General features: G+C 31.9%; 1 protein-coding gene across 2 annotated transcripts in view; it reads right to left on the reverse strand.

Moving 5' to 3' along the window:
• Positions 1-2,397: 2,397 nt before the first annotated feature.
• Positions 2,398-13,913, reverse strand: part of LOC123720223 (octopamine receptor beta-2R) — a 58,148-nt gene continuing 46,632 nt past the window's right edge. For both annotated transcript variants that reach the window (XM_045676761.1, XM_045676762.1), the window contains 4 exons: positions 7,622-7,802; positions 6,219-6,398; positions 5,200-5,458; positions 2,398-4,226 (listed from right to left, as the gene is read on the reverse strand). In XM_045676761.1, coding sequence (XP_045532717.1) covers positions 3,495-4,226; positions 5,200-5,458; positions 6,219-6,388 — 1,161 coding nt within the window. In that variant the 5' untranslated portion in view covers positions 6,389-6,398; positions 7,622-7,802 and the 3' untranslated portion in view covers positions 2,398-3,494. The remainder of the gene's footprint in view (positions 4,227-5,199; positions 5,459-6,218; positions 6,399-7,621; positions 7,803-13,913) is intronic.

The following is a 13,913-nucleotide window of genomic DNA, read 5'->3' on the forward strand; positions in this document are numbered from 1 at the left end:
GATCGTCATTGTTCTCAAAAATCTGTCGAGTGAGGCAAAATTTGAAGATCTAAATTCTATACTAGTTCTTATCTACAATTACTCACTTTTGGGCATGATTATCTATAGCTATTCTAATATTATTTTATGATTATTTATTTGCCCAGAGAATATGAAACAATCTATGTCTAATATTGCAATAGATTTATGTACAAATGAAATTGAAACTGTAAGTTAACAAACTTTATAATTAGCCACATCAAAATTGAACTTTATTTGTTCATTTTTAACACCCTAGCAACATTGTAACGTTGGCAACGGTAGAAAGAGGAAGTGAAACGGTAAAGTATATTATGACTTAGTATAAAAGTCACAACCATTTATTATTACTCTTAATACATTGACTATAGTTTAAAATATAGCTCATTACATTATTGTAATATCGACGAGTTTAGCTCACTTAAACGTTTTATCGACTGTATTAAAAGTGGATAAAACGGCTTTTGCATGCCTACGATTTTACCATGTTTTAAAACAGCTATAACAGCTATATTTTAAACTTATTGGCTACAATTTTTTTTGCTAGTAATTTGAGACTTAAATACAAAGGAAGACATTGAATTTACAAAAAAATAGTTTTAACTATGACTGCTATCAAAATGCTTATTTTATTTTTATTTAATTTCCGAAGTCTATGAGAAAGCTAATACAATCTATTTATTTAATGCAAATTCATGAAAAGTATAATACTTAACAATAAATGGTATTATTTGCATTAAAATTGTTAAGAATACTTTCTCATCATTTTTAGTAGTCCACTTTGTTTTATATACATTTTTATTCATTTTATAGCAGTCGCAGCCTCTACCATTTTGAAAAGGTTAAGCGAAGTATGTACGGACATTGACGAACAGATTTTATGAGATTTACAAGACTGGTATTATTTATCGATAGTGAATCTTATTTTAACACCTTGTAACATAAGTTTATGTAAATGTTTAGAAAATTCAAATCTATGTGTGGGCGGGTTGGGCTAACTAAAAACTGAAAAGCGATGTATTGTAATTTGTCCCGCCTATGGTGCAGTCTAAAATCTGCTTCTTACGGAGCCTTAGGCATGTTGGAAGATTTAGGCAGAGCTACATAAAATTACCAATTCTGAGCCTAGTACTTCATTCCTTATATAGCCTAGCCAAGTTGGATTAAATAAAGAACTGTTTATATTCGCCTATGTCGACGTTTATTGCTTAAGCGAATGCGTCAAAAGTCAGATTATAAGTAAAGACTATAGAGAGATTTCAATATTAAGTTCACTATCGATAAAAATTGTTAGCAAGAATAATAATTACTTGACACGACACCAAACATCAATCTAATGAATTGTTAGTAATAAGGTCATTTATATATAATACTTTTTCACTCTTTAACAATGCCTACGTATACGTATACGTTTAGCATATGTATTTTAGTAGGTGAAAATAGTATTTTATTTAAGTGATCGCTTTAATAAATGACAATACTTATTAGCACATCAATTATTTAAAACCTTTTCTATTGAAGCGTTATTTGTCCCCATTATAGTATCTTCCTTAATTAAATTGTAAGTTTTTTATTCATGGTCAACTCCCTTAGAATAATACTCGTAATACGTGAGACATGTCTTAAAAACAAAATATAAACGCAAATTTGTTACTGTTACATTTATTTAATTACAATAAAACTATAACGAGATATAATTATCTATATGAGATCTATAGTAAGAATAATCCAGTAGCTATACGAAATAATTAAATATTTTATCGATTAGTTTGATCTTGGCCTCCGATTCCTCCATCTATTTTATTAGTATTTTTTTAAATAAGGTCGTAGATAATCAGCATTGTTGTGTCCAAGACATACATATCTCGCGATACTTCACCACCACATGGAAAGGAAAAGTAGGAACCTGTCTCTATAACTTACAAGAGAGTTGTGAGCGTTTGATGATGTCCAAAAGGACATACCTAGAATAGATAATGCTATCTTGCACGGTACAACATTAAAGTCGAGAGCGGCTATCAGATTTAAGAAATTAATAGTAAAACTATTGTATTACAGTTGTATTACAAGTTTTTTATTTTACCTTTACCTAGTATTTTAGCTAAACCTAGTTACGCTAATAGCTGAGTTTCATTATCAGACGTCAGGGCAAAATACAAAATACCATCAGTATCGCCTCGACGTCCGTCGTTCCACAACCGTTTTCTAAGGCAGTTTTTGCCGCGCACCACCACCATCTGGAACCAGCTGCCCACTGAAGTATTTCCGAACCAATTCGACTTAGGGTCCTTCAATAAAAAAGCGTACCAATTCTTGAAAGTCCGGCAACGCACTGGCGAGCCTTCTGGCAATGTGAGTGTCCATGGGTATCAATTAACATCAGGTGAACCTCTTGCCCGTTTGCCGCCTATAAAATTAAAAATAAAACAGGATCGGCTCGTAATCTTGGCGCACTAATACACATGGGCCTAAACCTAGTAAGCGCAGGATTTTTAGCTACTTTAACTTTGCCATGAATTTGTATTGGTGCGGTATATGATGTTAGACTTGGGATTTTATTACATTTAAAAAAAACAGCTTCGATCGTATGACCTATCACTAGGATTACATTGTTATATTAATAGTACGTGTATGAACCCGATTAAATAAATATAGTGTAAAGAGCGATTGACCACGAATAAAAGTCTTTTTCTTAAAATATTTACAGTATAAATATTTACAAAGCATTTCTAAAGACTAGCTTGTTCAGTGTTTTACAACTTGTCGAACAAAACATTACGCTAACATTGAGAAATAAAGGATTTGTTCTACTATGAATCAATGCCATTTTCACAAGAATTAATATAAAAATGTTACTCTCTTCTTTAACCTTTTGATTTTGTTACTATGAATATAGATTCTATGGTTTTGGGATCGAAACTTGTTTATGATTAAGGATTAATTTTTTATAAGTTATATTCTCTGTAATTCTAAAAATCATATATATATAATCAGTTTTTATGTGTCTCACTTATAAATTTTCTGATTCGTATTTTTAATACAACTAAAAATATTCATATTAGAATCGCAAGTATATTCTGCCTAAATCTCTTTAATTAGGTTGTCTCGAACGTTCTGTACACAATCGCCTAATTAACAGAAAATTTCAAGTCTTTCAACAGTAATTACACCTATTACGGTAACTAAATTTAAGCTACTTATTGCTTATTTTCTTTTCTATATTAAATTACAGCTATAAAATTTCTATAACTAACAATACAAATCTCAATTTGGCAATCGCCCTTACTAACATTTATTACGTATTTACATGAAACTAAAATTAACTCACACACTTACATCTAACAACTTATCTACAACAAAATAAATTATCTTCAATCAAAGGAACTTTTATTTCACTAAAATTTTCACTAAGTACAGTAATATTCGTTGATTCACTAGGCCCGTCAAACGGTAGTCACATCAAAATTTGGCGACACTCAAAGAGATGCCAGATCTGATTGTCTTCTTGAGGAGATTGGCACTCTTAGTTGAGTCGAACTACGCCTGTCCAGCCTCTCCAACGCATCAGAGTCCATCGAATTACGACGACAGAAACTACAGAACGCACAGGCTAAGGTATTCTTAAATGCATTTCGGAAATCCCTATTGAAATACGCGTAGATTATGGGATTCAACGCGGAGTTGAAGTAACCAGTCCAAAACATGATTACAGTCAAAACTTCTGGATATTCACAAGTATCACATAACGAGGTGGACAAGTAAAATAGGAAGAAAGGCAGCCAGCATAGAATAAAAGCTCCCATGATAATGCCCAGGGTCCTGGCTGCTTTATGCTCCCTTTTCATTTTAAGGATATTTCTATCTTTGGTGGGAGTGGTGGCATTAATGTGAAGTGCACCATTCTTATCACCAACTTCTCTAGAATGTCGATGCATTAACATTGCATTGCCTGCCCGTGCATGTAAAGCTTTTTCTTGGCGGTTTGCTTCTTTGAATATCGCCAAGTAGGTGAATATCATGATAGTACAAGGAATCCAGAAGGAAATGGAGCTTGATATGACTGCGTATGGCTTGTTAACTTTAAACTCGCATTGGTTTTGCACTCTTGTCCTGATGTATTCACTAGTGGTGTACCAACCCATAAATATAGGAGCATATGATATTGTTATAGGACTCAGCCACGTTGCAGCTAACATAACAAACGCCATCTGGAAAAATGTTAACGCGTTATAATATTGTTTATTAACTAATAATAATAGTTACAACCACTTATGGGTCTTGACAATATGAAATAAGATATTTATTATTTTCATATTTCTTCGACACATGTCGTCGATTTTTGTATGACCATGCAGGTTTCCTCACAATGATATCCTTCACCGTACGGGCGAGTGTCAGATGCACACATAGACAGCAAGTCTATTAGAAAGGCTTTAATGAAATAGCCATGTTCAAATTTTTTAATATAAATCAATTCTCTAGCACATAATAAGTGGTATGAATAAAAAGGCGACTCATTACTTATCATACTCTGTTTGTAAAGAAAGCTTACGTTTGTTTAAATGTAATTCTTTTTAAGAAGTTTTTATTTAAAGGGTTTACACAGTTTATAGAAGCCACTAAAGTACAAGATAATAAGTGTTAAACTTCGTCCGTTTTGCGGCTTAAATGTATTAATTATGATGACTTAAAAGCTTAATACTGTTTTCTTTACCCGACTTAGATTTCTTTGACAGTATTTACAGTACGATGAAAATCAACTTTGGAATTGAATTAATGTAAACATTAAAGCAAGTTATTGAAATAATATTATGGTTATAACAAGTGCTGAGCTTTTGAAAAGCTATAAGCTGTGATGCCGAAGCAATCCTTTTTAAGTTTTATTTTAAGATTGTAAAATATTTTGTGTCAAGTCTATGATACTATCTCTAGATTTAAGGAATTAAATTATGATATGAACAAACCCAAGACCACGAATAATAGCGTTGCCATATAAATGTCGTTTTTATATAATAATAAAATATAAATTTATTATATATTTAAGTATATTCATTCAAGTAAAGGATATTTTTAAGCCTTTAAATTATTTAACAATCGCTTTTGTCGAATCTTTGCCTTGTAATATATTTATTTTAATTAGTTGTCAATTTTAAGATATCAAACGTAATGAAGAAAACCAACCTTTTTAGTCATTTTGATGGGATACTTCAAAGGTTTAACGATAGCGTAATATCTATCCACCGATATGCAGCACAGATGCAATATAGACGTAGACGTGAAGTAGACATCGGATGAATTCCACAGATCACAAATGACAGTGCCGAAGATCCATTCGTTGTAGAATTGCACGCTGAAGTTGAACGGCATCACGACCATCGCTACCAGTATGTCAGCGAATGCAAGGGATACGACGAAATAGTTGGTGATTACGCGCAGTTTTCTATAAATAAAGAAAGTGATTATTTTTAGTTCTAAGACTAAGAAAATTATTTTATATCTTAGTGGTTTTGAACGTGAAGCAGTTATGATGATACAATGATAGCATGCTTTTTTCAGGCTAGACGTAAATATTTGCCAATTCCAAGCACTTGTAATCCGATTACGCGATTTGTAACTGACAAATAAAATGCTTGCAGTGATACTCGTGAGCGGGATGCACGGCACAAAACTATTACAAGTAGATTTCACGAAGTCACTTGATCAAAAAAGTTAAACCAGTAAATAAAGCTTTTTTAAAAACATATATAGCTGTAGGTACAACAATTATAGTTCATTTCCACGCTTTGGGTAACAGACTGTTTAAGTTCGTCAATAGTAGAACATCATTCACACTTACTACGGTCTACCCCATTGCAACAAGTTGAATAGATTCTACCCTCATTTAGTTTAATAAACAATAAAATAAATAAACATCTGATAACAAACAACTTAACCAATTTCTTATTGACACTGGAAGGAACTAGCGTTTAAGATACAGACTAGGCCTAGTTTAAACGCTAGTGCTCATAGAAGTATATTATGTTTAAGGTTAACCAAAATTAATATTGTATCTCAACGTTTCGTGGCCTATTGTATGTTTACAACCTTTAGAATGTAAGTACAAAATGTAATGTTTTTTTGAGTCAAATAAAGTAATTTTTAATTTTTTAATAAAATTTAATATCAAAATATCTGTTGTCTATAGATGTGAGTAGTAATACCTGTGCCTCATAACACTGACGATGACCAGTAAGTTGCCAAGCACAGCCATGATGACGATTAGCAGTAGTATAGCGGTCCGTATCTTGAATGCCACCGAGTCCGTCCATTCTTCATCTTTGACGCCTGTCGCGTTGTTTGTTGCGTTCACTGTCACGTTTACTTGATCCATAAGGCCTAGCCTAGAATGGAAAAGTATTGTAATATCATTATTTACCTCCGAGATGAACTGACCTTAGTATCTGCCTTTCTTCCTTGTTCTGTTTTGCTTAGGAGACAAAAGTAAATCACGAATGCCGTATTGCACTGGAGCGTTAGTGACGTGAATTTTTCGGTTAATAACGTTAAAATAAAGCGATAGTGTATTCTATTGTATATATATTATATTGTTTAAACGAACCGCTTTAACATTTACATAAACAGTTTATTAAAAACTATTGCTGGTAGAACATTACTATAATGAAAAGTATTAAATTTCGACAACTCGTAACATGCATTAGGCTTATTTGTACATCACTATAATGCATTATATAATTATTTCATAATTAACTCTAACATATCAAATAAGTTAAATATGCTGTAGGCGCTTTCAAACGAACATGTTATAATTTGAATTTGCGTGGTAAACTGTGTTCTATGCTTGCTACTTGTTCGAATTTTAAATTGTAATAAAATGAAAGGAATTGCGATTTTTTGAAATTTTACTTCTTTTGGCGCGTTAGGGCAAACTGATAAAAGTAAATTTTTACGATATGACGATACCCTGAAGTTAGCTATAGTCAATATTTTAGTATTTCCTATTGTTAGTGTCATTTTTCTGCAAAGGTAGAATACAATTGTTGAAAAGATTTTTATATTGTTACGCCAAGGAAGTTTAACTTCTAACGCGTGTACATAAGTACACTCAGTTTTATTTATATTTGCCCATATACTCCGTGACATCGTTTATATAAACTTTTTACTGTTATTGATAATAGGACTTTGGTTGTTGCACTGCAAACACGGCTTGGTCAAGACTTAAGTTTGATTCTTTTATTTTATAATATGTCAGAATTACCTTTCTAAACGAATACGTCAATGTCAAGTAATTACAGATAATAACTGTTAATATTTTTTTAAGACAGAGTATGGCGGAGTGTCGATTTGTAATCAGATGTTCTTCAATTAAATCATTTCACTATCTTTAATTTTCCACCGCTTCTATAGTTACATCGCCTCCCATTCTCGGACAAAATAGTCCGAAATAAAGGCTTTTTATTATTATAGTGTGCCAATTCACACAATATATGAGTCTCCAAAGAAAATTGAAAATCGAATTTTGCGCGACTATAAGCAAAAAAGTGAATTAAGCCGACCCTAGAAGGATAAGGATGTTCAAAGCGTCGCTTAAATGTAATTATAGTACCTTTATCTTTCCCACTTCACTTTCACGGTGACCTCAACACCATAGATTTTGTCTATTGGCACCATTGTTGCTCTCTCATTCGGTCATCCTTTTTTTTTTCACTCTTTCGGTTTTTGTTTCAACAAGTGTAGTACACATTGTTTTCTATGTCCTCGTCATTCTTACACTTCGCTTAAGTTATCTGAAACAATTTATTGTAACGGTTACCAAGTACAAAAAAAGCTTCTCGTTAGTACATTTTATAAGTGACAGTCATAAATTAAAGAAAGAAACGTTTGTAAATATAAAAGGACATATTTTAGTCCTATCCAAATAAACGCATTTTAAAAATGGAACGTTCAATCCAAGAAGGGCCTATTTTAAATTTTAAGCCACAGATTAATTTTTATTCGCTAACCGAAAATTTATTTCGTATTTTTAAGTAAATTACCTCATAAACGCGGTTTATTTAGGTTTAGGCTAAAATTCCATTTACATAATGTGGTCTTTAGTCCATGTTTTCATTACAAAAATATTTTCACCTGTATGAAACATTTATTATGGTGGGAAATTGAAATACATTTTTGTAAAGACTGCGACGTCTAACGCACATTTCTACATAGTTATCGTGGTTGATTTATATTATAGGGGATTATAGTGTAGACTTATATATATTATGAATGTAGATAAACTTTTTAAAATATTAATATGTGAGTTTCCATTTTTTTTATAAGAGTGGAGGACTACCTGCTACAAATGAAAGCCTGGAACTTGTGGAAAGTGGCATAGGACAGGGAGCGGAGGAAGGTTATCCTTACGGAGGTTAAAACGCAGTTTCGATTGCACAATGCGCGGAGTAATATACTGGTGTAAAAGAAATATTTATTGGAATACTAATATTTATAAAGGTTAAGTAATATTTTATTGCCTAGTTTAGGTTGGGTGTGGGAATGTTGAATAAATGCCGTTGAAATTAGAGCGTTAAATTACATTACGTGATAGTATAAGTAATAGTGAGGTATATGAGGTGGTATAGAAGAGGACGCAGTAGGAGGATACGAAAGGAAATCCTTAGGTGGTTTACCAAATACCAAAAGTACCCATAACCCACGAGCATACATGGTGAATGTCATGAGAGTGGATTGAGCGAGAGAGGAAACAATATATAGTTTAATATGCATAATGATTTTTGTATATATTTCTCTTCCAACGGACTTTTTATCCAGCTCCATAGATTAAGCCATACTAAAAATAAAAACAAATGTCTGGGTACGCTTAGACATTTTATCTCGTTTTAAAACAAACCGGGACGTTGCGGACAGGAAAATCCTATTTAAACTTATACAACTGTCCTCCGGTGTTTATAGATACAAAGATTATATACTAGATGATCCACGTGGCTCAGTTAGCGCTGGTAAACAAGAAATTACTGAGAGAAACACGTCATAAATCTTATTGTTATAATCCGGCTTTGTACATTGTTAACGAAGATAAACAAAATCAAATTTTAAGTTACATTTTCATTAAACTTTACCATTACCTTTTATTAAACTATTCTTAAAGTAAGGTACACAAATTAATGCATTGTCGAATTATTTGTAGCAGGACAAGTAAGGCAAGGAATTATTTGTAGTAGGAATGATAAATAAATATAAATAATGAAAACAAATATAAAGTATTTGCTATAAATATCAGTAAATAAACTTGGTATAATTGCTAGCAGTTATACTTGGGATTACTCAAACACAAACTAATTTCGAAAGTATGTTTAGTTAACTTTTGCAGTTAATGTAACAAACAGAACGAAAATATTACAATGTGGAATTTTGAATGCTACATGAAAGTTTTATTAAGTTTTAAAACACTCTTTTAAATCCTGAACATTTCTTTTTAAAAGTAATGTTATTGATGCTTTGTCTTTTATTCGATAATTAGAAATATCAGGTAGATTTAATAAGTCAACGTGACGTCATTTGTTTTATTAGAAGGGCAACAAGGCGAAAAATCATAATCATTTTACGGGTTATAAATTGTCAATGTGATGAATCTTTAACGCTTTCCTGTGCAATAAGGTAATATGCTGAAGGCTTGATTGGTGTAAAATTAAAAGCTGTTAAACGTTATACTTATTTTTTGCGTGGTCGAACGCTAATTAGGCTGTATTGACACCCGGCAGCAACGCCAAAGCGCGTTGGTAATCAGTATGGCCGTCAGATATAATGTAATAAGGAACACGGAGTTTTATTAGAATGGCAACACAACGCAATGTCATAAACATCTGACAGGTTGTAAATTGTGAATGTGTCAAATCTGTCAATAGTGTGTTTAATCGATTGTTGAGTTCAGACTTTCGGACGTGTTTACTGACTTATTTTAAAATAAAATCCAAATGCCAGACGACGACATTATATAGTTATAACAATCGACTTTATATAGTGGTTCGTCGATTCGATCTTCGTGGCTAATATTAATCGCTTCGAATGTGAGACACGACGTAAAATGTAGTAGGTATCAATTTTAATAACATTTCGTTACTTTATACAAGTATAAAAAGGTTTTGACGCATCCAGCATCTCTAATTCTCACCCGTACCCAGCTGCCGGATGCAGCCTAATATGCAATTTCCTCTCAAAATTGCGTCCAATCAAAACTTTTCGAATCACAACAATTGATTTTTGAAAGCCACTAGAGTTCTAGCTAATGAGTATGAGAATGACACGCGATTCCTTTTAGTTAGCACAGCGTAGGTTTTTAGAATAATATAAGCGTCAGTTTTGTGTGACAAGTGAAAATCGGATTTGAACCCCTTCGATTTAATTCCAAAATATATTTTCTATAAGCTGGTGTACAAAATGCAATAAAGAAACTCTGCTAAATCTACTGAGAGGAAATAGAGAGGAATGGAAGTCCGTAATTCTACGTCTATTAAGATCACATATTTACCAAGTTTTCATGAACGAACTCAATAAATATAATATTTTATCGCTACCATAAATTGGCTAAATTGTTCGGTATTTCTGTAACTGATCCAACTTCTTAATGGCAATCGTGTCTTATACGTTGCGTATTTCATTGTTTACATTCATGTTCTGCAAACGCCCATGTTCTACTAAATTTTAATGGTTAAACGTAATTAGTAAAAATTATTTTAGTACGGATTAAAATTGTGGTTGTCAAAATTAACTAATAAATTCAAATCTTAATTAAATTCTTTGTCGTTCAGTTAATGTCAGCCCAAAGTTTTTAATTTAAATAGAGGTAATGGAAACCCTTTTTAGCTGCATAGTTTTCGAGGTTAAAGAATGCTTTTCATATTAAAATATATATTTACACACATTTACACTTAAATTAATGCTTCAATACTAGAATAGTGATCATACAACTAAGAGAGATGTTTTAAGTATGCAAACATCTAGGTATAAAAAAACAGTGTATAATCTGAATTTTTATGCTACTTCTAACTTAAACAATACCAAATAAATATTCTTTACTACTTTGATCATTAAAAGACTGATGAAGTTTTGACATATACCTTAATATATATGTTAAATAAACGTTTTATTCCAGACTGTACTGCCATAACCGGCATAGCTAGCAAATTGTGTCGCGCGCCGAGCATAGCAATGAAGGAAATTCCGTCAATAAGTCTCCGTCCAGGAGTTAGACCATGATATATAGATGCTATGTATTATGTCACTTGACATATAATATATTAAACCAAGTTGAGGTCAGATATCTTTTGTATATTTTCGTAGTTGATAAAAGTTATCGAGTACAAAGTATTGAGGATGTTTCTGAAGTTGTATTTATTCTGTTGCGATAACAAAATCTTAACCACACTATTTATTTGAAATATTTTTCATAAATATGGAAATCTAATAGAACTAATTTGAATATTATTTATTGGATTAAATCATCATCATAATAAACATTTTAATTGCGAATATAATGAGCCAATATTACGTATAAAAAGTAATACTCACGTGCTCCAAAACACTACATCGTTATAAACATACACGTATATTGACAAATGTACGCCAAAACTTTCACGAAATATGTAACTAAAACCTGTTAATTATGCAGTAGGATACATCTGTTTATTTTTCTTGGTTCTTACTTGAAAGATTTAACGGCCTTGGCGTTAAGTCTATTTCTTTTACCGTCTTTCTTAGGGCTACGATTATTTTTTCCATGTAAAAATATTTATAAACATTGAACCACCGTATTTATCGTTTTATTTATATTTATTACCATAAGGCCGATAGTATTATACAGTATATTGCCCAAAAGTAATATAATAAGTACTGCTTTCATGGAAAATTAGGAATTTAAATACTAATATTAAGTTTGGTTTAATAATGAATTTATTTGATTATTATTGTTAGACAATATAGCGTATAGTACTGTCGAGCTGCCCTTTAACATCACAATTATGTACATCGTCTTCTTCCATAAAACGTATAATTATATTATTTTGACGTAAAACATAACATTAACATGATATTAATATCCTAAAATTATGTTGAGCAGATGTTTGCCCTCATTTATTCTGGAATCGATCCAAATTGTTTAAACTGCAGACAGGATAATTTTTAAGGACCCATTATTTGATTAAAATATTGTCATTGATCGTTACTTTATGAAGTAACTATAAAAAATGAATGGAATATTAAAAATACTGTTATAATTACATGTTAAAATACGTAAATGAGTATGACTTTTGTAATGTGTTAATCATGAAAATAGTTAATAGCTTTAGTAAGTGCAATAATTTTGGTGTCTAGATAATAAAATAATACGCTAATATGTTGTAAAAAAAAAACATTTTTTTGATTTTAATATACATCCAAAGTACCTCCATAAAAAATTACGCAAGCTTCAAATTAACAAAAAGGTTCCCATTACTTTAAGGCGCGACAATATAAAAATAAGTAGCTTCTAACCTGACGAATTTTAAAAGGTACGAAGGACTTACTCATTGTGAAAAGCCCATAACTTAGGGAGGAAAAGAGTACTTAAAATGAGAGATGTTCCATCTAAATAAAATAAAAAAATAAATCAATGGTGCTACAACCTTTTTTAGGTCTGGGCCTCAGATTTCTGTATCTGTTTCATGATCATTTTTTAATCGAATAGGCAAGTAGGTGATCAGCATTCTGTGCCTGACGCATGCCGTCTAAGGCAACGGTCTAAGGCAAGCCGGTTTCCTCATGATGTTTTCCTTCACCGTTCGAGCTTATGTTAAATGCGCACGTAGAAAGAAAATCCATTAGTGCACAGCCGGAGATCGAACCTACGACCTCAGAGATGAGAATCGCATGCTGAAGCCACTAGGCCAACAGTGTTCCATCCTAATATCCAAACAATATATATTTTATTAATTGTCTATGAAATGTCTATGTGAAATGTTTACATTTAAAACATAACAAACCAATACGGCTTATGAATTCTTTAAATGTTAACTATAATGCACCATGCCTCCTGCTGATGTCATGTGGAACATGGTGTAATGGTTGCAGCTCCTTACAAACGTTGTGTAATACAAAAAAAAAAACTTGGCGATCAAAAAGAGTAGCGGAGAATTTATTTATTTAATCCTTGTGAACATTTAAAAATATTTATCGAGTATTTTATAAGTATTTATATATTTACTTTGTCTAATATAATGTATTATCTTTAAATTAATTTATTCCAGTAAGGAACGGCGTGGTAGAAGGAAGAAATCACGGCTTCGCAACGTTAGTGGGGTATTGTGACTGCGCAAGAGTTGTCCATCTGCCACAGGACATGACAGGCTTCAAGAAACTGACGGCCTTCCTCCAGTGACGGTGAGGCAAAAAAAGAAGATTGAAATATGAGTCTTAATAAAATTATCTTCTATATATACTTCAAAAGATGCACTTATACAGTAAGTATTTACAATAAAAATATGGCCATCTTAAATGAAGCATTTTTACAGGAGTGACGAGTATGCACCTAAATGTGCTGCTCTCCACAAAATTTTCTCGAGCAGGATGCATGTATGTAAAAAAAAAATTTCAATAATTTGTGGTGTTTTAGTTACTAATACATATAGACCTCTAAACATATAAAAATACAATAAAATATAATGTGGAAAAGATGGATATCAGCTAGAACTGTGTTTACATACAAGGGTAACTTAGTTCGGAGAATCAAGTAAAGTAATTGACGTTCTCTGGGTAAAGTTACTCTACAAAGGAAATTTCGTAGACGTTCCTCGGATTTTGTATGCGAAGCGCGTAGACTTTTTGAATAAATGAAAACGTAAAACTTGATTAAATGCAATTCATCT

This window comes from Pieris brassicae, chromosome 2, assembly GCF_905147105.1.
Source record: "Pieris brassicae chromosome 2, ilPieBrab1.1, whole genome shotgun sequence".
Lineage (NCBI taxonomy): Eukaryota > Metazoa > Arthropoda > Insecta > Lepidoptera > Pieridae > Pieris > Pieris brassicae.